At 40.1% G+C, this 25,621-nt stretch overlaps 1 protein-coding gene across 1 annotated transcript in view; it reads left to right on the top strand.

Moving 5' to 3' along the window:
• The window catches only part of LOC131248864 (uncharacterized), a 56,704-nt gene that overhangs the window by 26,316 nt on the left and 4,767 nt on the right, over positions 1–25,621 (top strand). The window contains exons 5-6 of the mRNA XM_058249356.1: positions 3,008–3,074; positions 3,281–3,356. Of these exons, the coding sequence (XP_058105339.1) occupies positions 3,008–3,074; positions 3,281–3,356 (143 nt within the window). The remainder of the gene's footprint in view (positions 1–3,007; positions 3,075–3,280; positions 3,357–25,621) is intronic.

Here is a 25,621-nt window from a genome sequence, read left to right as displayed (position 1 = left end):
AGGAATTATAGTGGTTTGGTGTGTACACCAACTGTCCTCAAACAGCCACACCTACTCCACTTCCAATAATCACAACCCACGTGATATTGGCGTTCACTAAAAATCAAGGTTTTCTCAGGTTCACCTTAAAACCTATATAGTTTTGATTTTAGAAGGGCTATCACAATCAAAACCCCACACACATTGAGATTTTCTGGCTATCTCAGTTAAAACCAATACATGAGATTTTTTTGGCTAATCTCAAACAAAACTAATAATAGAAAGTAAATACTTATCTTCTTCAGAAGACGTTGAATGATGTAGCTCGTAGAACTGTTTCAGTTGATGACGAATGTTCAATGTTCAATGTCCAATAACCAAAATGAAGGGTTCTAGGTTCTAAATAGATTTTAACTGGATTCAAACTTGGACTACTTGTTTGAATTTCTTAGATCTCAAAAGGAAGAACAAGAACTCCCTTTAAAACATATGATTCATGAAAAGAGATCTAGAAATTGCAAAACAACAAGCTATTAAAAAGAATTTAAAATACTGTTCTATAGCTTGAAGAAGATGGGGACTTTCCTCTCTCAAAGTGAAGGCTCTTGGTGGCTTGAATGATGTAATTCAGAGTGAGAAAAGACCTCTATATATAGGCTAAAAAACTGTTCCTTCGATTGGTCTAAGGTCTCATTTGACTGGTCTAAGAAACAACCAAATTTCAAATTTCAGGCGTGATCGGATCAAACCGTCCTTCGACTAGTCGAGTGGCCTGCTCAACTGGTCGAGCAATGCCTTCAACTGGTCGAGGATGCCCAAAATCCGTTGTTGGACTTCGAGTCGAGCTACCTTCGATTGGTCGAGCCCATTTCTGGACTGGTCGAGGAACCAACAAATTTTATCCGATTTTCAGTTGAAAACTTAGACTGGTCGAAGTTTTTCCTAGATTGGTCGAACCAAAGCCTAGACTAGTTGAACTAAGGTTTAGACTAGTCGAACTTTAGCTGATTTAAAGTATAAAAACCCAATTATGTTTGACATTCGAAAGAACCTAAGTCTAAGGTCTTTCGAGGGTCAAATATTCCTGAAAACATTGAACATTAAAGTGTATACTTTGTAGCTTGTTCTTGAATCTTTAGTTACATTCATTCGATCTTCTACTTGAAGTAACCTTGCAAATGTAGCTTGATCTTGAACTAGAAGTAGAGCTTGAGTACTTTGGACTTTTCATGTCTTAAACTTGCACTTTCCAACTTCATGTCTTGAACTTGAAGGTGAACTTTCCATCTTGACTCACTTGAAGGTGAACTTTCTATCTTTTGAGTCACCACATCACAAGTTGTTTTGTCCATCGAAATTTGACGAATAAATGTGCTTTATATATCGCGGCACTTACAGTTGTGATGCTATTGGAGCGGGTATTAGAGTTGTTTTTAGCCAAGAGGGCAGACCTATTGCATATTTCAGCAAGAAGCTAAATGATGCGCGACTTCGATATTCTTTATATGATGTGGAATTCTATGCCGTCATTCACTCCCTTGAGCATTGGCGATACTGTATTATCTAGAAGGATTTTGTTCTATATTCAGACCATGAGGCCCTCAAGCATATTAATTCACATGAAATGCTTACTCATTGACATACCGAATTGGTAGCTTACATTCAGGTGTTTACCTTTGTCCTCAAGCATATGCTGGAAATGCAAGACAAGGTGGCTGATGCTCGTAATTGGCACGTGCATTGTCTTTAGATTGTATGTTCAACTCGGTTATCGAGTCAATGAGATTTCAACACCCAGATTGCAAATAAATGGACAAGAGTATACCCACAATAATATTTAAGTAGAGGAGAGAACTTTATTGATATCAAATTTTTTCTCTTACATAACTTAAACTCACACTCAGAAAATATTGGAATGCCTACCTCCCTCTCCCCTTCCTTACAGAACCTAAATGAGTCTTCAATGGAAATCTTCCCCCCCCCCGAAACTAAGAGTGATTTCAAATCAATCAAATTTGCTTATGATGGTAAAAGCCTAATAATAATAAAACCAAATCTAAGAAACAATCTCTAAATCTTCAATCACATTTTTAATGATCCCCTTTATCTTTAATCACGTCTTTAAATCAGCCACCATATTTTTAATAAATAATAAATTAAAATTCTTGATATTTAGGCTCCAAATCTATAAATAAGCAGTCCAAAATCAGCACATGTTGGGCTATGCATCATCTTCAGGTTGGAAACCAATCTTAACCTTTAGACTTGTACTACCTCTATGACAAATCTTTTTCTTCTTTGGTGGAAGCTGGTGGTGCAACCCTAAGCATCGGCTTAACACAACCTTTGTTTGAGTCCCCTATAGATGATGTTTCTTTCGCTTACACTTTTGTGGGTGCCAACTTGTTTGTTGTAACTTTGAAGTTCTTTGTGGATCCTTAAACATTTGCTCCCTTTTTCGTGCCACAACCATCTTTTTTAAAGGTGCTTTAATTTTAAGTGTTGAGACCTATTTGCATGTCTATTAGTGTGACTGCTACTATCAGTGAATTCATTAATTGATCCATTAGTGAATTCAAGTGTAAGTCCAACGTTAGTGTATCGATCACTTCATATGTTAAGTTTTCCTTTGGCTTCGTGGATCTCTTTGTCATTTTTGAAATTTCTACTTCAGTTCTGAGTTTTCTGTCAAGTTCCAACAACCGAAGGATTTGATCATTGGATCTTCATAAGCTGGGACCGCCTGTTGTTAGTTAGGACCTCCCCTGTGTGTCCAGATGCTCCAACTATGGTATCTGGATTCCCTCTATGCTGGAGCTCCCTTACTTGATTAGTAATATTGCCTCCCAATTTCACAATGGGGAATCTCGGACGTGTTTCAATTTTTAGATTAACCACTTCTTTCAGGCATTGAAGAAGTATATATTTCCCTTTGAATTCTGGTTCATGTAACCTGTTTTTATAGTTTGTGGTTCTCTTTGATGGTTGGTGCAATGTTGTGACATACTACTTTTTTGGGTTAATGCAGTTCTGGGATGATCAATTTAAAGGAACTATCCTTAATCAGTGGAAAGGCTGCTTGGATGGCCTACCTGGTAATGCATGCTATATATATATACATTCTTTTATATTGAGATGAGCCGTTCGTTTTTTTTTTTTTAAATTCTATTGTACCTAACTTGCCATCGGTTATAGGGCAAAAAATGTTCGTAGTAAGTTGCTGAAGTGGTTGTGCAATATACTATCCAGATCATTTTTTGAAAATTTTAGATGACATGGAGTTTTATTCTATATTTTGCAGGATATATACTGTTTGGATGCAGATGGTTCTCTTTTTGATGCTGCATTGCTTTCAGCAATTGCTGCTTTCTCTCATTGTAGGTTTTCTTATCCTTTTTCTTTTTCCTTTTCTTTTATTGTGCATGCCCTACGTAGAATGTTTTTTTTTTTTTTTCTTTTCCTGAGATTTTGAAACTCCTTAATATGCTGAAATCATAGTTGTATTATTCCAATTGCTGCCATGCAGAATCTTACCATCGTGTGGTTCAAAATATTGGCCAATATGCTATGTATTGGCCAAGAATACCCTCATAGAAGTGTTATATGAATCGTACGATTCACAGTACGAACCCGTATGATTCACGATATGTATCGTTAGGGTTTATGATTTGAATCATACACTCAAATTGCACTTTAATATGAATTGTACGATTCATATGTGAATCGTATGATCATAAGCATAAATCCTATTATTCACTCAAATCATACTATTCACGTACCTGCGTAATTCACTGAAGAAAATCAGTTAAAAATCGATTTTTTTTTTTATATTTTTTTTTCCCTGTTTGTTTACCCTTTGTGTTTTTAAAAGACTTGTAATGAGCCCACATTAAAATGAGGCCTCTTTTGTTTCTTTTAAGAAAGAGAGAATAGTTTTGGAGTTTTAAGCTTAAAAACCTAGAGGAAAGAATTCAAAGTCTTTTTCGTCAGTAAATGGAATCGAACGTCTCTTTCTCCTTGGAAATTCTACATCAAAATAGGAATGAAAATACATAAAAAACTTATAGATCCTTTATCTCTCATTTGTTTCCTTTTTTAGAGCTTGTTTGATTTTCCAATTACGTGGTAAATGCATTGTAAATGCGTAATGATTATTTCCTTGCGTATTTACCGCACTCTTCCCTATATTTGATTTTACCTCTAACTTTTTGGATGCAAAAGTCGAAAAGGCTGCAAAATAATTGTGGGTCCCACCTTGATGCATGTCGCTTATCTACACCATTCATCCATTATGCCAGCTGAATTTATGGCATGAGCCAAAAAATGAGGCATATCCAAAGCTCTAGTGGACCACGCCACAGAAAAAAGTGAATCAAACACTTACCGTTAAAAACTTCTAAGGGCCACTGTTTCTTTTGGTGTGGGCCACTTGACTGTTGGATCTACAAAATTTTTCGGCTCATGTCTCAAAATGTTGTGGTAAAACGGAACAGATATGTCATATACCTCACCGTGAGGTCCAAAAATTTTAACTAGCACTTTTGAACCGGTTTCCAAGGCAGGAATTCCCAGAAATTTCCAAACGAGTGAAAGTGTCATAATTACCCATTTACCGGGTATTTACACTTGCATTGAAAAATCAAATAGGCCCTTAGGGTAAATGAGTTGAAAATATTCAATATTTGTCTTTTTCTTTACTTCAAAGGAAAATACATAAAAAACTTATAGATCCTTTCTCTCTCATTTGTTTCCTTTTTAGGGTAAATGAGTTGAAAATATTCAATATTTGTCTTTTTCTTTATTTATTCTTTTGAATCTTAAATATTTTTATGCTTGTTTTTAAGCTAAATAATTGTTTTTTGTCATAATATTTGTCTTTTGATTTTATTTCTCTTACTTTGGAGTTGTGTAACTTGTGTTGATTATTTTTTAAGATTGTGAAGAAGTCTAAGGCTGAGGATAATGCTCTTGTGTGGAATTATTGCTCAAAAGTGGACGAAAAAAACACTATCATTCACCTCAAATGCAACTTTTGTGGGAAGAGCTATTGGGGATGTGTATTTTGAACGAAACATTAACTTTTTTGAACAAAGATGAACGTAGCGGGATGTTCACAAGTAGGTGATAATGTAGTGGAGAAGTTTAAGAAGTTGTTGGAGACAAATTCTAGTAACAAGAAATAAGAAGAAGAAGCCATGTATGATGTTGGAAGAGTTCCAATCATACATGAGATGGAAGAATTGGGTGATAAAGGAAAAAGGAAGAGGCCCGTGGATTACTTCGTTGGGAGAAAGAGTGGGGAAAGAGAAAAGCAACAAGCCACTCTACAAGAATTTGGAAAAAAAGGAGGTAGATGATGTTTATCTTTCTATTGCTCGCTTCCTCTATGCAAATACTCTACCATTTAATGTTGTGCAAGGCCCTTCTTTGCATTGATGATGGAAGTCATTCTTGCATTCAGATAAGGGTTAAATCTTCCTACTTATCATGAAGTGAGAAATAGTGTTTGAAGCTGGATGTTGAGAACACAGAGAAAACTATAGAGAATGTTAGAAAATGTTAGTGTATAGTTTTTTTTTTTAATGTAAGTGCATGTGCACACTTTCCTCCTCCTGCGGTGTACTATATGCTCTATTACAATAAAATATTGTGTTAGGGCATGTTGAGCCTAAGTGCCTAACACAACATCTTTCCCAAAACTCTCCTCCTCCTCTATCTCACTCTTCTTCTCTTTTCTTCACATTACAATCATCAAACCATTCTCTACTTGGTATCAGAGCATAGAACTAGCCATTCCGCATCCAATAGGTTGAGAGGCGACACGTCACTAGCTATATGACCGACGTCAGCGTTGTACGGACGCATATACTCCATTTGAGCTAAAAGTTTAGGGGTTTGATAGATATTGATTTTAGAAGATTTGTCATGATTTTTTCAGAATTTTTTGGACCTCCTTTTATGGTGTTTTGGGCGAAATAGAAAAATTCGAAAATCTGTCCCATCTTCCGTTTTTCTTTGATCTACCTCAAATCAGTAAGCTTTTCTTTGATTTCTTTGCATAAGGTGGACTGAAATCTTCCTCCTAAGCTACTCATGGAGGATTTTTTTTTACCTAAGATCTATGTTTGAGAGGGTTTTAACCTCAAATAGATGTGCGGCTGGGCCGTTTTTCACTGGGTTTCATGTTATTTTGGACGATTGCTATTTGTTTGAGGTTTATCTCTTATTTCCTTGAAGGATTGAGTGAGATAGAGTTGTTTGAATCAATCCTTCTTACTTGGAGTCTCCTATGGCTGACAAAGGGCCCTCATCTCTTGGCATGGGGTCTCTTGAATCCAACCCCTTACAGATTACCTTCACTAAGTCGAATGGTGACAACTATCTTCAATGGGCACAATTTGTAAAAGTGTTCTTAGGAGCTCGTGAGAAGTTGTCATATATTTTGGATGATCCTCCAAGCTTTATAGATGCTACCTACAAGTCTTGGACAAAGGAGAATTATTAAGTTATTGCATGGTTGTTGAATAGTATGGATTCCTCGATTAGTCACTCAGCGATGTTTTTATCCTTGGCTAAAGGCATTTAGAATAAGCTTCATTATATGTTCTCAGAGTCTCAGAATTTTTCACGGGTATTCCAGCTTATTCAAGAAATTGGATGGTTCCAACAAAACTCAAGATTATTAAAAGATTACTATTCGACGCTTCGGGGCATGTGGGATGAGTTGGACTTGTATTAGCCCCATGCTTCCAAATGTAAAGAGGATCATGAATATGCCCATAAGCAGTGTTCAAAATATCGGTATCGTGTTACATATCGCATCCTTGGGATACAGATACGTATCAGTTATCGCACAGGATATATATCATTTCTTTTTTTTTGTTTTTTTTTTAAAATTTTTTTAAAGAAAAGCAATCTTGCTTCTAACTAAATCTATCATTTTTTTTTTCTTTTAAAGCAACGATATATTAAAAAGAGAAAGGGAAGGAAACAAAAGGACTGCTGAGATAGTAGAGCCGCAGCACAAAAAAATAGAAAATTACAAGCCGAGCAAAAGAAAATTGAAATCCTTAAGGAGAGGAACAGAAGAGCCCCATTCGATCAACAGGTTCTTCGCTCTCGATCCCATAACAATCGCTGAAGCTTGCACATTGTTGAAACACTTTTCGTTCCTCTCCTTCCAGACTGCCCACTAGATAGCAATAATAGCCATTCTCCAAACCTTGGACGTGGTTTTTCCCAGCTTGAAACCATGCCAATAGGCGAGAAGAGAAGAGGCAGATGCAGGGGCGCAACCGATCACCCCAAAACGAGAAAGAAAGTCATGGTGTATCTAAGATACGAACGAATAGTGAACAAGGAGGTGGTCGACAGATTCAGCGCTGGCCATGCAACAAAGACAAATATTTGGAAGCTGCATCCCTCTTTTGATGAGATTGTCAACGGTAAGGATCCTATTCCTAGACGCAAGCCAAGCGAAACAAATAAACTTAGGAGGGACAGGATATTTCCATATAAAGGAGGAGAAGGAGGCGATGGAAAGGGATGAGGAGATGAGGGTGTTGTATAGGGATTTCACCGTAAATAGGGAAGATTTGTCTATAGTCTAGAGGATTTTGTCAGACTCAACAGGGGAAGGAGAAACTGTGGAGAGGCGAAGGTAGAGGTCAGCAATGATAGGCACCTCCCAGTCATGAAGGTGTCTACGGCAGGAAATGTCCCAAACCACTCCCCACTCCGAATGGGAGAAGAAGTTGTCGACAGGTCTGTTTTTCAAAACTGTAAGGCAGTATATGGCAGGAAAGCTGTCCTTTAAGCATCAATCCCCAATCCAACGGTCCTCCCAAAACCGAATAGAAGACCCGTTTCCCAACTGATATATAACATTTTCAATCACCGGCTTCTTGCAGCGAATAATTCCTTTCCAAATGCGAGACGCCCTGTAAGTGGAAGAATCCCTAGTCGACCAACCTCCCAAAGATGACCCATATTTCCCTTTGATGATCATATTCCACAGAGCGCTAGGTTCTGAACCAAGTCTCCACGTCCATTTGCCAAGGTGGGCCTTATTCACTTCTTTTAAAATCTTAACGCTAGCCCCACCCCCGCGAAAATGCCTGCAGACCTCTTCCCAATCTAGAAGATGAAATTTCCTCTGATTATCCTTACCGCACCACAAAAAATCCCCCCTCAGCTTATCAATCCGGCGCAAGACAGTAGATTGGCAGGGAAATAGGGACATGAAGTAGATGGGTATGTTCGGCAATGCGACTTTAATAAGAGTGAGTCTACCCTCCATAGACAGAAATCTGCATTTCCATGTAGCCAGAGTCTTGTGAAATTTCTCAACCACCTTGTCCCACATCGAGAGCGGAGGGGAGCCCAAGGCGAGGGGAAGACCTACAAAGGATGTCGGTAAGGAGGCGGTAGAGCACCCTAAGATTATGGCAAAGGAGTTGAGGACCAGGTCAGAAACGTTGCTTCCAAGCAGCTTGGATTTAGCCATGTTGATACGTAACCTAGAAACTGCCTCAAAACATCTGAGGGTAGTATGGAGATTTCCAATGGCATTGGATTCGGCCTTGCAGGTGATCAATGTATTGTCTGCGAATTGGACATGAGTAATCGGCAAGGCAACCCCAGGCATCGAAATACCCTTGAACAGACTCGCCGCTTGTCCCATAAGCAACATCTGAGAAAGGGCTTTTGCAATCATCAGGAAGAGAAGGAGGGATAGGGGATCACCCTGGCGTAGACCTCTCGAGCCGGGGAAGAAGCCTTTCGGGGTTCCGTTCAAGAGAATGGAAAAGTGAGGCGATTCAACGCACACCTTCATCCATGTCCTCCATTTCTAATTGAATCCCATCCGGAGGAGCATATAATGAAGAAAATCCCATTCGACGTGATCATAGGCCTTCTCAATGTCGAGTTTGCAAAAAACAGATTTAATCCCAGCGCTCTGACAAGTATGCAGAACTTCGTTGGCTATCAGCGCTCCATCAATGATTTGTCTGCCTTTGATAAAAGCATTTTGATGCTTGGAGATAAGCTGATCCATCACCGAAGCCAGTCGTAAGGATAGGATTTTAGCCAAGATTTTATACGGACTGCCAATAAGACTTATGGGCCTGTATTCAGAGAAGGAAGAGACCCCGGGGACTTTGGGGATAAGGGCAATAAAAGATGCACCGATGCCCTTCGAGATCCTGCCCCTGGCATGGAATTCATGAAGGAAATTCATAATATCAGGACGGGGAGTGTCCCAGAAGGTGTGGAAGAAGCACATAGGAAACCCATCAGGACCCGGCGATTTCTCTCCTCCCATTGAAGCAATGGCCGCTTTCACTTCTTCCATCGTAAATGGGGCCTCTAGCCGATCGGCCTCCGAGCTGAGGAGCGAATGGAAGGGAATACCATCCAAACGAGGCCTAGACCAGCCATCAGAGGAAAGGAGGGATCGAAAATGGACCACCGCTGCTTCCGAAATCTCACTTCTGTCCTCAACTTGCCATCCACAGAAATACTATGAATAGCTTTGGCCTTGGCCCTCATATTCGCAATGCTGAGGAAGTATTTGGTGTTCTTGTCTCCCTTCGCTATCCATTTGGACCTCGATTTAATTTTCCAAGCGAACTCGTCCTCTAGGGATCTAGAAGAAAGAGATTGAATAATCTGTATACTTCTGGATAACATCTAGGGATCGATACCTTCCAGGGCAGTGTCAATCACCTAAAGCTCCTCAAAAAGAGCCTCAATTTCACTATCTCGCTTCCGAAGCACCTCCTGCTTCCACATCTTCAGTTTTTCCTTAAGCATGCGAAGCTTATTCATGAAGCTGTATCCAGCGAAACCATCCGAGGGAAAGGAGGACCACCATTCGACAATTTGAGGGTGAAGACCGTCGATGCTGAGCCAGGCAGGATTGAATCTGAAAGGCTTGGGGCCCCAATCATCGTCGATGACCGATAGCAGGATAGGGCAGTGATCCGAAGTCGTTCTGGGAAGGGATATCTGAGATAAAGACGGGAGTTCGTCGATCTAATCAGAGGACACTAGGAATCTGTTGAGGCGCGATTGGCTTTGGGATCTGTGGCCATTTGTCCAGGTGAATTTAGCACCTGAGAGGGGAAGATCAACCAATTCTCGAGCCTGAATCCAGTCATTAAATGAGTGCATTGCAGTAGAAGAGTGGCGACAACGAGATTGCTCATGAGGGAAGCGGACGATGTTGAAGTCGCCCACAAAACAACAGGGTCCTGCGAAAGACTGTCTGATGAAATTTAGTTCTTCCCAGAAATTAGAACGAAGAGAGTCGTCAGTAGGGCCATAAACTAAAATGACAATACAATGGATAGAGGAGCACTTATCTTGGAGGATTGCTACACTTGGAGGATTTCCAAGCAATTAGAATACCACCAGAAGAGCCCGAAGCGCCCAGGGATACAAAATCCGTGTCTTGATCCCCCCACACCGAGTCCAGAAGCTTCTTAGAGAACACCGGGACTTTAGTTTCTTGGAGGCAGAGGATATCCGGATATATCATTTGTATTGGGTAATTTATCGCACTTGTTAGGAAACAAGGGGAAAGATTGGGAAAATGTTTGAATTTTTCAATGAAACTTTAGGGATTGTTAAAAAAAGACCTTAATACACACTTTTAAATAATAACATCTCAAAAAAGAAGTGCACATAATACGTTTCCTTTGTATAGGGTCCTAAGCTATGCGTTGTCTTACTGAACTAACGCAACTATATTCAAATTGAATGCATAGCATTTAAAGTGTATGTAATGATAATTTCATCAAACACTTCTAAATACTTCGAAATTAGTCTCAATTGACAGCTTGTTGAAGGGAAATTTCAAAGAAAAAAATTAATATTTTAATAAAAAAAAGTTTTTTATTTTTTGAAAATTGACAAATACTAAACAAATCAGTAGATCAACCCTCATAAATGCTTGATTTCATGTTTGCAATGCAACATTGCAAGCAATTTGGGAGAAATTACAGAAATTTCGAATTTTTCAAAAAATTCCCAAAATCAGGCGACCTATACTCAAATTTCGAAATTAGAGTGTATGTGACGATCATTTCATAAAATACTCCTAAATACTTCAAAATTAGTCTCAATTGACATCTAGTTGAAGGAAAATTATGGAAAAAAAAAATGGAGAACATGAAGAACCAATGGATTGTAACCATTTGACACTAATTTGACATAATTTCAATAGAAAAAGAGATTGGAAATTGAAAATGCTCACCAGACCAAACGCGTGAGATATATCGACACTACCTTTGCATTTCGTATCGCATAGGTGAGATATAAGATATATCGTGGGTATATCGTCCGATATCGTCGATATTTAAAACATTGCCCGTAAGTAGCGGGATGATACTCGTATCATACAGTTCCTAGCTGGGTTGAATTCCGATTATCTTCATGTTCAAGATGAAGTTGTTATGCAGGATCCTCTTCCCATATTGACGACAGTCTATGCCATGTGTCAGCGCGCTACTGTCTCTGCTCTTCATTCTCATCCATTTGTGCCACCAGAGTGTTCGGCATATCTTGCTAGCGATCAGTCTTCTCTTGGCCTTCGGGTACCATCCTTGAGTTCAGGGTGCATTTTTGGTTATGGTGGTCGTGGTAGAGGCTGCGAGGGAGATCGCAATCGTGGCGGTCATAATCTTTGTAGTCATGGTGGAAGTGGACGAGGACGAGGACGTGATGGTTCCTGCATTTGTTTGCATTGCGGTGGAACTAATCACATTATTGATTATTGCTGGCAGATCGATGGTCGTCTTACGTATGCCGCTACTTCTGTTGCATGCTCCTGAGACAGTCTTCCACCTCGACAACTGAGCAGTCTACTTCAGTGGAGTCTCTCATCATTTCTCTGGCTGCATATGATGCCCTTATGCGGCTTCACGTTCGTGATATTCCTGAGCCATCTCACACAGCTTCGGCTCAGTCAGGTACTACTCTTCTTGCGTCATCCTCTCCTACCTCCTGAGTCATAGACTCTGGAGCTTCCTCCTATATGACTGGTAAGTCTCAATTCTTTTCCTCTTATTCTTTATAAAAACAATTGAGGTATATAAGAAAGACTGGAAAAATAAAATGTAATATCATGTCGGACAGGTGGACTGATGGAGTGAATTGCTCTATTACCAACCTTTTGGTTAATGGTATGAGTGGTACAAGTTTTTTGAAATATGTTGATACATCCGACATTTGCAAGAATGCAGACTATTTATTAGCATTATTTAAGCCCATCATTGTGAAGTCAGTGATGAGAATGTGGTACAAGTTGATGTGGATAGTGCATATGTGTAAGTAAAAGTGGGTCAAATGTTGATGGAGAAGAGAAAGAAGGTATTTTGGTCACCATGTGCAACCTATTGCATAAATCTTATGCTTTCAGACATCGGTAAATTGCAAATTCATGTGGAGAATGTGGCGAAGGCAACTACTATAATCTTGAACATTTGCAATCATTGTTGGGTTTTGAATTTGATGTGGAAGCATACAAAAGGTGAGTTGACTAGACCAGTTGTGACTTGTGACATGATTTAATACATGTTATTTAACATTGAGGAGCATATATGTGCATGGGATCGGCTTAAAGTTGATGTTTGCCTTGAAAGAATAGGAAGAGAGACATTTTTCCAAGACCCCAAAGGAAAAGCATGTGCATGATATTGTCTTAACTGGTGTAGACTTCTAGCCATCGACAAAGTATTGTTTGAAGGCTACTCTTGATTGGTAAATGTATTAAAGTAAGTTGATTCAAATGAGAGGCTAACCATGGGATACATTTATGAAGCAATGGATTGAGAGAAAGAGACTAGTGAAGAATTTGGGAGAAGTTAAGAAGCAGTATTCGGCTAATTGGGACATAATTGACGTGTGGTGGAATCTACAACTTCATAGGTCCTTAGCGGGCAGTCTACTTTCTAAATCTAAGATTTTAATATAACGAGAACTTCCATAAGGATATAAGAATAAAAATGGACATATATGATTGTATTGAAAGAATGGTCCTAGATTCAAGGCAAACAATTTACTAGCAAATAATTCAAAAGCTACCCCTTGCCTTGAATCTGGGACCATTATTTAAATACAATCATATAGGCCAATTCACATGAAAGTTCTCTTCATATTGAAAAGTAAGCCGCCGCATGTAACGGCCTATGACAAAGAAGATTCCACAACTCGTTGATTATGTCTCAAATCGTCGAATGCTGCTTTTCAACTTCTCCCAATTCTTCGCTATGCTGTCTTTTGCTTGATCCATCCTTTTGTAAATATATCCCACGGTTGGCCCTCATCTGAATAAACTAACCTGAGTACCTTAACCAATGGGAGAACAACCACAGCTGGTCCTCACAGCCTGACATTGTTACATTCTTTTTTGTTGGGTGAGATGACGTTTCATTCAAAATACACATCCACAATAGCTCTTCCCACAAAAGTTGCATTTGAGGTGAATGTTTGCTTTTATCAACTTTGTAACAATAGTAACATATAAGATAATTATGCTTAACCTTAAACTTTGCCATCCTAAACCATCATGTCAATCCTAGGGTAAGACAAAAATAGAAGAAAAAAAAAGCAAATATTAGGGAAATAAAAACAATTATTTAGCCTACACAATAATTCTAAAAATTCCAATAGTCAAATTCCAGGCTTGAAGAGATGTATCGAAGAGAAGGGAATGAGAGCTTGAAGATCGATTGAAGAGGATGAGGGTCTGCTAGTTCGAATGCTCGCTCTCCGTCCAGGGGTCAAGGATATCGCAAGTGGTACGAGAGCTCTCGTAAAGTAGAAGGTTGTGTGAGGGGTGAAGCATCAAGCGATGGTTTCTAGTTCGAGAATTGTTTGAGGGCTAATCTAGTGGCAACGATGTGGAAATCAAGGTAGAGCCAAGTTATTGTCTGGCGAGTGACAACGTAATTGCATGAGAGATCTTGATTTCAAAATTGAGAGGTGCGAGAGACCATCTTCATAAGATAATTACTTAAAATCGCCTCGTCTATGAATGACAGAAAGCAAACCAGACATGAAAATGGGATGGGGGTTCAAGCTTGAGTCCTCTGGGGCTGGGGTAGAGAGAAGCATAGGTGATAGGGGTGAGGGGGATGTACTGATTCTGGGCTTGGAGGGTGTGGGTGTCAGATTAGACCTCAGGGAGCCTGCTACTTCAGGAAAGGGGACCAAGGGGGAGGAAGTCACTAATCAGGATAAGGCTTGGGTCAAGGTTGCGAGCCATCACTAAGGGGGTTCTCCTCTACCACAGGCTCGTTCTCAGGGCTTCCCACCCTTTTTGGCCAAGGATTTCCGATAGGGTGGATGGAGCTAAATTTCCAGTGAATCTTTTGAAGGATGGGGGAAATAAAGGAGGTGATTATCCCAAAAGTAAAGGGGATGGGGACTCCCCATGGCTTCGCCTTCGTTTATTTGTTGACCCAAGAGGAAGCTTCTATGGTGATCTTGACACTCCAACGCTTCGATGAGAAGAAGCTCTCCATTCAACATACTTGCAATGGGTCAGAGATGGCAAACTTACACATTGTAAAGGAATGGGAGAAGAATGTTGGAAAAAGGGATTAGAGTCATGGCTACTAATCATGCGGATGGGAGGAGCAGTGGAGCTACAACGTTCCTTGGAACTTCCTTTAAGGACATTGTCACTGGGGGTGGATCTGTGAAGGCAACTAAGAGAGACAGGACGACCACTATTTATTTTCAGTGCCCGCCACTAGAGACTAATTGCCCCTAGAAGGACCCCCATGCTACAAGCTTGGTGCTGAATGTCCACCCCTAGATTCTAGGCAATGTTGAAAATCTGCAATGGAGTTTAGTTGGGAAGGTTGTGGCCGGCACCCCTCTCTGTATGGTCTGGGATTGGCTTACGGAGAGCGGCTAGATTGATGGTGGAGACTTATTCCTTAAATCCCTCTCAAAGACAAAAGTCCGAGTCTCCTTCAAGCCTCAGAAGGAGCTCAATCGAGTTTTAATGGCAGGTGTCCTCTTCAACGGTGGGCCATTTCTGAGACTATGCCAATGAGAAGACTGTTCGATCTTTGGAAGGGAAAGGGCCTTGTTCCAAGTAAGCAACCTCCATCTGGAGCTCTAGTTAAGGGAAGCCTTTCTGATTGTTGGGTCCTTCATCGGAGAGGTCTTGCTCATTAACCTGGTGATGGAGAGCTATTCAGAGGTGAAAGTGGCATGACTCTTCATTAAAAGGAAGACGACTGCTCCTCTCTCGTAGACTCTATATAGTGGTCGGGGATGAGAAGGTGGTCATTGAGGCCGCGACTGCGATGGGTACAGACTTTAGGTGGCAATGGTGGATGAAGGTGCTCGATTTCCCTACACCAGTAGACCACAAGACATGTAGCAGACCTCGGTCTTTGCCACACACCTAATGGAGACAGTATGCATTGGCAGGTGATGCATGGCCTACAAGTTAGCGCCACAATTGCGACAATGAAACGAAATTATGGTGTCAACAGATTTAAGAGTAGATGTGGAGGCTTGGGATGCCTCATTGATGGCTTCGAGTCCTAGGTTTGGAAGAGATGTCGAGGCTTGGGAGATGACATCGGCGGCTAGAACTCTAGTTGAGGGCTCATATCTTGGCTTCAACCTTACCTTCAAACATGTCGTGGAGGTTCAGAGAGTGTCGTCTCCTCTCGAGCTACCACGTAACCCCGAAAGAGCTGACGCCTTACATACAGAAGTTGACACGTGCCTCTTGGATCAACAAGGTTGTCTGTGGAGGAGAGCTTGGCACATGCCCCAGTCGAAGCCCTTGAGAGACCACATGAGTCCTCCCTTGCATGTGCGACTTCAGGGGAAGTTCTCACATGAGTGTTAGGCAACTTAAGTGTTCTCACTTCTCACATGTCACCTAACTTCTATTATTTTAGAGCATCATCCCCCTTCTTTCACTCTCGCTCTTGACCCTATCGGGTCTCCCTTGAGTCTTCTGCCTAACCACGTTGCCGACCTTAGAGCCAGACGAGTCATGCCCTGGTAGTGGCCTCTAGAGCCAAGGACCTAGGTTTCCCTGGTGTCATGCAGAGTCTCGGCTTAGAGCGTTGTGATGAGAGGCTACATGAGGGATATGTTAGATGTCGAATTGATTCAAGTTGCTCTTGGAGGCTTCAGAAATGCTGCTCTCAGTCCTCTTCATTATGAAAGCCACTCATTAGTAGATGACGTAACTCTTATTGATCAAGTTTTGATTGTTGGTAGCAATAGGTGGTTGAGAGTTGCAATGCTCCAGGTTGGTCAATTGGTAGGTGTATCCTTTGGAAACAAGATAAAAATATATAGAGCCTTATTCAATTTGTTAAGGAGCAAGGTAGTTAGATTTCTCTTCTAGTGTCTCATAAAAAGCCTCAACGTTCTCTCAAAGGTCACAAAGAATTGGTAAGCCTAGCCTTTGATTTTAATTTTGATAATGGATATTTTGTCCCTAGTTTTAGGAAAGGGAAAGGGGGCCAGTTAATGCCCAAATGAAGATCCGCAGTTGGAACGCGCATGGGCTAGGCTGTCGGCAGAAATGGGGTTAGATCAGAGACATTTGCCGCTTTCATTAAGCTGCAATCCATTGATAGGAAAGTGATGGGCTCTATTTGGAGTGTTCCCTTGAAAGATTGGGTTACTATTTAATATTTTGGGACCGAGGGGGATAATTGTGTCTTGGGACTCTAGTATCTAGTACAAAGTGGATTGGTGGGGTGGGACTTTTTCTCCTTTTGTCGTGCTTTGGGACATTGCTTCAACTTTTATTTATTTTATTTTTATTTTTATGGTGCTTCACTTCCGTTTACAAGCTAAGCCAATTTGCCAAAAGGAAGGATTATGGGTTGAACTAAGCTTTGTCCGCACTCGCTTTATGTATTCGTGGTGCATTGGGGGAGACTTCAATTAACTAGATTCTCTTTTAAGAAATCCAATGGAGGCGGGCTAACTCGTAGTATGAAAGATTTCTTTGACTGGGTTGGGGTGAATGAGCTGGTTGATTTACCCATCGGTTGACAGGAAATTCACATGGTTGAATGGTTTAAGTCATGATGTTTAGGCTGGACTGGTGTGGATAATTTCCATTCGATCTCTTCGAGTGCACTGCTGAAACCTATATTAGATCATTTCCCTTTTCGTTAGATGCCAAAGTGAAGAGTTGAGGGCCAAAGCCTTTTAGCTTCGAGTTCGCTTGGCTGAAGGTGGAAGGCTTCTCCAATCTTGTTAAGGATTGGTGGCAGTTGTTCACTGTGGAGGGGTTTGCTTGCTAAAGGCTGTCTCAAAAGCTAAAGATTCTAAAAGGAAAAATCCAGTCTTGGAGGAGATAGGTGTCGGGAAATCAGGAAGAAGAAAATTCTAACATTCTAAAAGATATCCTATGCTATTGACACTAGAGCCGAGATCTCGTGAAATCTCAAGCTTACGCAAACCGCATGGAAGGAGAAATGAAATGGAAGCAACGTCAAAGAGTCACCTAGCTCATGGAGGGGGACAAAAATATGAAATTTTTGCATAGTATTGCGAGTGCAAGGGCTAGGTGGTTGACTATTACCTCTCTCTTCTATCTAACGGGGGTTGGGATATTCGGGCCCTTCTTGGATGACTTACATTTTGACTCTCTCTCCTTGACCGGAGCTGCGTCCCTCGAACCGCCATTCTTAGAGGAAGAGGTTAAGGCCGCAACTATGTCTTAGGGAAGAGATAAGGCCCTGGGCCCCAAAGGTTTCCTGATAGCCTTTCTTCAGAAGCTCTAGGAGTCAATGAAAGGTGACGTCATGGACATTATGTTTGAATTCCATCAGAGGAGCCGTTTGTCGACATCTTAGGGGCTTCCTTTATAGCCATCATTTTGAAGATCTTGGGGGTAGAAAGCTTAAAAGATTTCCGACCAATCAGCTTGACAAGGAGCTTGTATGAGATTCTCATAAAAACCTTAGCCTCCAAGTTCAAGGCAGTGTTAGCCAATGTCATCTCAAAAGGCTAAAGTGCGTTCATCGTTGAGAGAGATTTTGAATAGCGCTTTGATTGCTCATGAGTGCATCAACTCTTGGCATAAAGATAAAGAGAAAGGAATTATGTGTCAATTGGTCATTTAGAAAGCATTCAATCATGTTAACTAGAAAATCCTGGACTATTCGCTAGGACGTTTCTGCTGTGGTCAGTTATGGAGAAGTTGGATGAAAGAGTGCGTGAGCTCGGTTAGGTTCTCGATTCTCATCATGTCTCCCCTAAAGGCTTCTTCAAGCCTTTGAGAGGAATTCATCATGCTAACCCCCTCTCCCTTCCTCTTTGTGGTAGTAGTTGAGGCAGGATGTTAGTGAAAGACCAAGAGGTTGGGCTTACCCGTGAATTCCGGGTCAATAAGGTGAGTTCCCTCATTTCCCATCTTTAGTTTGCAGATGACACGATCCTATTTTGTGAAGCCGACAGCATCATGGTGGATAAACTCATGATGATTATTCTTTGTTTTGAATTGGTGTCGGGTTTTAAAGTCAACAAGGCCAAGAGTGAGATGTTGGGCATCCACCTCTCCAGGGAAGATATTGAGCGGTTAGCAGGTATTTTTGGTTAAAGCTTCCTTCCCCTCCTCTTACCTCGGCCTTCCTTTATGCGTTGGCAAGCCATCTAAGCACTTTTGGGACATCATTGTGGAAATGTTTGAGAGGGAGTTGTCCAAGTGGAAAAGTAGATATCTTCGGAGGGCATCTCACCCTCATCAAGGTTGCTCTATCAAACTTATCCTTGCACTTTATGTCTCTATTTAAATGCCAAAAGCGGCTCTAGCCATACTGGAATGTTTAAGAAGAGACTTCTTCTGTGGAAAGAGGTCATCATAGGTAAATATTGCCATCCTCCCGGTGGTTGGTGAATCAAAGCCTCCTCATTTTTTAAGGCCTCCAACGGTTGGAAAGAGATCTCTAGCCTGAAGAGTAAGTTCTTGGAAGGGGTGAGCTTCTCTCTTGGTAATGGTGAAAGAATATGCTTTTGGGAAGATGTGTGGCTTGGAGATTCTCCTCTTAAGTCAGACTTTCTAAGGCTAGCTCGCCTCGCTGTGGATAAAGACATCCTGGTCTCCAGTTGTTTTTCATGGAGGGGCAACAAGGTGGTGTGGACCCCAACTTGCTGATTAAGCCTGTTGGATGAGGAAGTGGATGAGCTTGTCTCCCTTTTTCATCGCCTTTAGCATTGCCTCCCTTCTAGAGGTGATTGGGATAGTATCATTTGGCTCCACGGCAAATTTGGTGTTTTCTTGGTTCAGTCATTCTGTATCAGACGAACTTTGTAGCCATTGCGCCATCTCAGCGCTTCTTTAATAAATTCCATTATCCTTTAAAAAAAACAGTTATTTACCCTAAAAAAAATAAGCATAAGAATCTTCAAAACTCGAATGAATCTTGAAGTAAAGAAAAGTCAAAAGAAAAAGACAACTATTAAGTTTCTTTCAACATACGTACCCTAAAAAGGAAAGAAGCAAGAATCTGTAACTAGTTTATTTGTTTTGGTACCTATTTGAATGTAGAATCACGATGGCGTAAGCATCTATGCAATCCGTTGGCCGAAGAAAAAGATATCTTGAATTTTCTTTATTCTAGGTTTTTTAAGCTAAAAAACTCTATATATCCTCTCTTAAAAGAAAGAGGGCTTATTCTACTAAGGGTGGACCTTGCATGTCTTTTGAAAGCAAAATGAGAAAAGAAGAATTTAAATTAAAAAAATTGAAAACTTCATCAACTTTTCGGTAAATTACGCAGCCCATCTAATTGTACGATTTGACTGAATCACGATCACTATTTTGAATTGTACAATTCAGTTATGAATATGATCCAAATTGTACACCCATGAGATACAATCTGAATCGTACGGTTCATTTCATGTATCGTTTTTATTGAGGTATTGTGAATCATATGATTCAGATAGCACTGGTTACAAGTGCTTATTTCAGGCAGAAAGAAACAGAATTTTGAATGTAGACCGTTCATAAACCTAATTGCCAACATCTCTCCTGCTCATTAGATGAGCTGGTAGAGGCAGTATAGTGTGTGTGAATGATTCAGGGTAAAAAAAAAAAACAAAAAACTAATTGCCAACGTGGTCATGGAATGGATGGTTTAAAAGAAAATGATCAATGGCCAAAATTCAGTAGGACAATTTAACGACTGCAAATGTTAACACTGATTTAGGACTAATTTTCAACCACAATGGGCTATGATTTTGGAAGCTGGATCAACGTAAATGCATGCCATGTGTACATAAGATGCATGCATGCCATGTTATAACTTTTCTTGATTAAGGCTCTGTTTGGGACTGCCTCAAATCATGCTTCCAGCAGAAGCGCTTGCACTCCACTCTACACTGTGGCACTCAATTTGTGAAAGTGTGGGGAACTGATTCCATCCGGTTAGATCTCCCTAATATAACATATTCCAATATTTCGTGTAGGAGAGATATCCTTGTTGACTCAAGCCAACTGAGTCTAAGAGATGTCCTTACCATGTTTCAGGAAGAGATTTTGCCAAGCCCATTTGGCGGTAGGAGACTTTCAAGGTGTTAACCTACAACCTCTTGCAGGTGACTCATCTTTGGTTTTGTGCTAAACTGACCATATTTGCATGGCATATAACCCTGTCATTGTGCACCTTGTTGTACTTGGGCACAGATGTCCAATATCTGAACTGTCAATGATATTATTATTAGGATGTGTTTGGGAAGCAGGAAACTGTTTTGTGGAAATCATTTTTCCGCAGGAAACCACATTTTCCACCGTTTGCAAGCTTCAAAAGCATATTTTCAGAAATGGTGGGAAGCTACAGTTTCCCTGGAAAACCCCATGAAAGTTTTCCTCATCAGAACCATTGGTGATTAGATTTCCAAATCACTGACCAAGGTAAGCCTCCCCTTTCTCATCTGTGTCTCTATCCCATCTTATGTCAAATTTGGCAACCGAAGATGGATCCACATCATGGACGGTCAAAATAAGTGATTGGACCATCTTCATTACAATCCACCCCTTCATCTGGCCTCTGATCAGATGGTTAGGATCACCTGATCAAAAAGATTTTTAGGAGGGATTGACAATAAAAGAATGGCCCCAAAAGATAGACACTCTAGATCATTGATTGGACATTTTGTATTATAATAAAAAGACCATTCAATTTCCTAGCCATTGATTGGATGGTTAGCATCATCTGATAATGTAACTTTCAAGAGGGACATTCAATTGAAGGTGCACCCCATATGATGGGCGGTCCATATAAAGGATCAGATCTCTATTATAATCACTATAGACTATCCATTTTCCTTTTCATTTGATCGGATGGTTAGGATCACCCAATCAAAGTGATTTTCTAGGAGGGATCTGTAATTAGACATAGCTCCACGTGTTGGACAGTCCAAATCACTGGTTGAAATTCTTTATTGTAATCAGTGTTCATAGCATCGATATCATTACATGTATCGCTGATTGAGGATACGGAAACAAGTACCATTACCAGGAAATGTGTTGCTGACCAAAGAAAACATTGGGGAAACAAGAGGAACAAAGTTGAATTTTTCAGTAAAACTTCAGGAGATGCTAAAATACACATTTACATATTTAGGAATAAAAAAATTTCAAATAAGAACCATACATAATAAATTTCCATTTAATAGGGGCCTAAAGCATCTGTTGTCGTAAAAAACCAGTATAATAGTAACCAAAATGAGTTCATTTCATACCCATAATATCATTAGGAACATAATAATCGCTTAAAGTTGTTTTTAAATCAAAGGAAAAGTCATACATCCATCTATCCATGCATGCATGCATACACCCATACATGTCTATCCTTCCATCCATACATTAATACACTCATCCATCCATCCGTGCATATATACGCTAATACATCCATCCATGCATGCATGCGTACCTCCATAAATGTCTATCCATCCATGCATACATTAATACATCTATCCATGCATACATACATTAACACATCCATCCATGCGTACATACACTAATACATCCATCCATCCATGCATGCATGCATACCTCCATAAATGTCTATACATCCATGCATACATTAATACATCTATCCATGCATACATACATTAACACATCCATCCATGCGTACATACACTAATACATCCATCCATCCATCCATGCATACATACACACATACATGATCCATCCAACTGTCCATCCATCCATCCATACATGCATACATACATACATACATACATACATACATGCACACATAGATGATCTATCCATCCATCCATGTTGACATGCATACATGCATCCAAACATGTCTATCCATCCATCCATGCATGCATAAACTAATACATCCATCCATCCATCCATGCATACAAAATGCATCCCTTATCCATCCATGCATGCTTAACACATGCGTCCATCCATCCATCTGTAAGACATCCTTTCATCCATCCATCAATGCACACATCCATGTCATATATCAGATACAAGCATACATAATTATGAAACAAAATAATTATTTCTTAAAAGTAGATGGTTTTTTTTTTCATGATTATTAAAACTCTGAAAATGAATTTTTTAATTAAAATTGCAATGCATCATTCATCAACATCCATTATTAATAAAAAATTCATATGTTTTTCATGAAACAATATCATTATTATTTTTAAATAAAACTGCTTTTTAAAATCTTAATTTCATTTTAAATAATTGTATTTTTTTCCAAAATTGAAGACCCACTCTCAAACATGATATCTAAAAAATAAAATAAAATTATTCTCTATATATTTTTTTAAATTTCTGATTTTTGCAGTATTTACACACATTTCCCACTTTCCATCACAAAGCATTAGCTCACCTTGGGTGGCAAAGAGCCATGGAAGACAAAATTGCCGCTATTCATTGGACTAACACTTGAAAACTAGTCCTTTACCTCATGACAAACGCTTAGTGGTTTGTATGTGAGTTTTCTCCACAAGTACGTACCTGATAGATTCATTGAACATTCGAAAGCAAGATTGATGGCAAAAGGCTATAGGCAAATGTCGAGCCTGAACTATGAAGAAACAATTTTGACCGGTTGCTAAGCTGAACTCTATCCGGGTGTTGATTTGTGGCCGTAAATAGATCTTAGCCATTATATCTGCTAGATGTTAAAAATGCATTTTTGAATGGTGAGTTGACTAAAGAAGTTTACCTAGAGTGACCTTTTGGGTTTCTTGCTCAATGGGATAACAAGAAAGTTTGCAAACTCAAGAAGGCCATCTATGGTTTGAAGCAGTCTCCAAGGGCATGGGTTGAGAAGTTAAGCCGAGTTATGGTGGAATTTGACTTTCACAGATGTTACGTGGACCACTTAGTGTTCGTGAAGCAAACATTCAAGGAAATGGTAGCATTGCTTGTTTATGTTGATGGATATAATCATCACAAGCAATAATGAAGATGGTATAATTGAAGTCAAGCGGTATATTAAGGAACCATTCAAGATCAAGGACCTTGGATCCCTGAGGTATCTTCTAGGGATTGAAGTGCCCCGGTCAGCTGCAGGGATAAACCTGTCCCGAGGAAATAGGTGCTAGATCTATTAAAAGAAACCAGTCTCTTGGGGTGTAAACCATGTAACACTCAATCGATCCAAACAACAAGCTTTCTGACTATCATGGTGAACTATTTGAAGACCAAAAGATATAGGAGACTGGATAGAAGACTTATTTATTTGATTATTACTTAACCAGATATCTCTTTTGTAGTTAAGAGTGGTAAGTAGGTTCATGCATCAACCCAAGGTCTAGCACTGGGAAGCCGTCATCCATATCCTTTGGTACCTAACAAATGCTCCCGAGCAAGGTTTTCTCTACGGATCTCTTGGGCACCTCAAAATCGAACCATACACAAATGGTAATTGGGCAGGCTTTGTTACAGATAGGAAGTCCACGTTTGGATATTGTACCTTTGTTGTGTGAAGTTGTTGCCAGTTCAAGCATCGAAGAAGAGTACAAGGCCATGGGTCATGCTGTTTGTGAGCCATTATAGATACAATCAATTCTATAGGAACTTCAACTCTTTAGTGAAGAACCAATGATTTTATATTGTAAGTAGCATCACGCAACCAATAATCTGATTTTCCATGAACGGATGAAACACATAAAGGTAGACTGTCACTTCATTAGAGAAAAGATAGCATTCAAAGAAATTCTCATTCGATACGTCCTATCCAGGATCTGGTTAGCCGGCATATTCACCAAGCCTTTGCCATGTTCACAAGGATCATTTATAGTAGCAAGTTGGGCAATGATTGATATATATATATATATATATATAGGGAAATGGTACTATGAGGTCGACCTCAATGGAACTTCCCATGAGGTCGAGCTGTGGGCCCCACCGTGATGTGTGTTGAACTTCTACCCCATCAGTGAGATGCATCATTCCCTGGTGGGCCACAAGCTTAAAAATCAGGTCAAATCCATGATTTAGGTGGGCCGCACCACATACAACAGTTGAGAGAGGTTACCCGCCCATTAAAACTTTCATGATCGTTTATTGGGCCCACCAAGATGTGGTTCAAAAATCCAGCCCATCCATTGTGTGTCCCACTTGGATGAGTGGCCATGTCCCACTTGGATGAGTGGCCAAATCGAGTTTCAGCCGCATCCAAAACTTAGGTGGGCCCCGCCAAGTACTTTTATATGTTGTAGGCATGTCTTCACATGGTTTTAGATGGTATGGCCTAGTTGAGTTCCATATACGGCTGATTTTTGGGATATCCCATAACCTAAAGGGAACCCATCAAATGCACAATGTTGATGTTCGACACACATCACAGTGGGGCCCACACAGCTCGACCTCATAGTACCTTTTCCTATATATATACAGGATTTCCAGTAACCATAGTGATTGTTGCTGAGTTTCTCAATCCCGCTCAACGAGCTACCCAGATCTGCCATTTTTCGGCCTTCGCTTGAGATTCTCTCCTTTGTCAGCAATTGACACTCCCTTATCATATGTTCATATGTGTGTGTGTGTGTGTGTGTGTGTGTGTGTGTGTGTGTGTGTGTGTGTGTGTGTGTGTCTATCTATCTATCAATCTTTGTGTGTGCGCTCTAGCTTAAGGGGTCAGTGTTGAAAGAAATAGATTTCAGTATCTAGTTGAATAAGCTTTATACATAATTGAATAAGATGCAAGGAATAGTTGAATAGATAGGATATTGGGCCCAACCCTCGTTACAGGGCTCAATGGGTCCAGACACGGTTTGTACAGGGTATGATAAATAGGGAGTGAGAGATTAAGGTTAATCCATCACCCCCGCCCCCCCCCCCCCATCTTACCTTGCCATGATCAAAGTGATTTTTAGGATGGATCAGTAGCAGAGGTGGGCCTCAGATGTTGGGTGGTCCAAATCAAAGGTCTGGTGGCAGAAGGGGAGAAGGGGATACAAACAGATTTCCATGGAAAAACTTTGGTACAAAAACAAGCTGAGTAAAACAAATCTCATTTCCACAAAAAAACACATTTCCATTTCCATGAGTTGGCCCTTAGAGGATTTCGCCGTTTGAATGATGACTGTTGGTTTTTTTTTTTTTTTTTTTTTAAATTTAAATTTAAATTTTTTATACTTTTATTTATTTTATTTA

The sequence above is a fragment of the Magnolia sinica genome, chromosome 6 (assembly GCF_029962835.1).
Source record: "Magnolia sinica isolate HGM2019 chromosome 6, MsV1, whole genome shotgun sequence".
Taxonomy (NCBI): Eukaryota; Viridiplantae; Streptophyta; class Magnoliopsida; order Magnoliales; family Magnoliaceae; genus Magnolia; species Magnolia sinica.
This window is presented reverse-complemented; position numbering and strand designations above follow the sequence as displayed.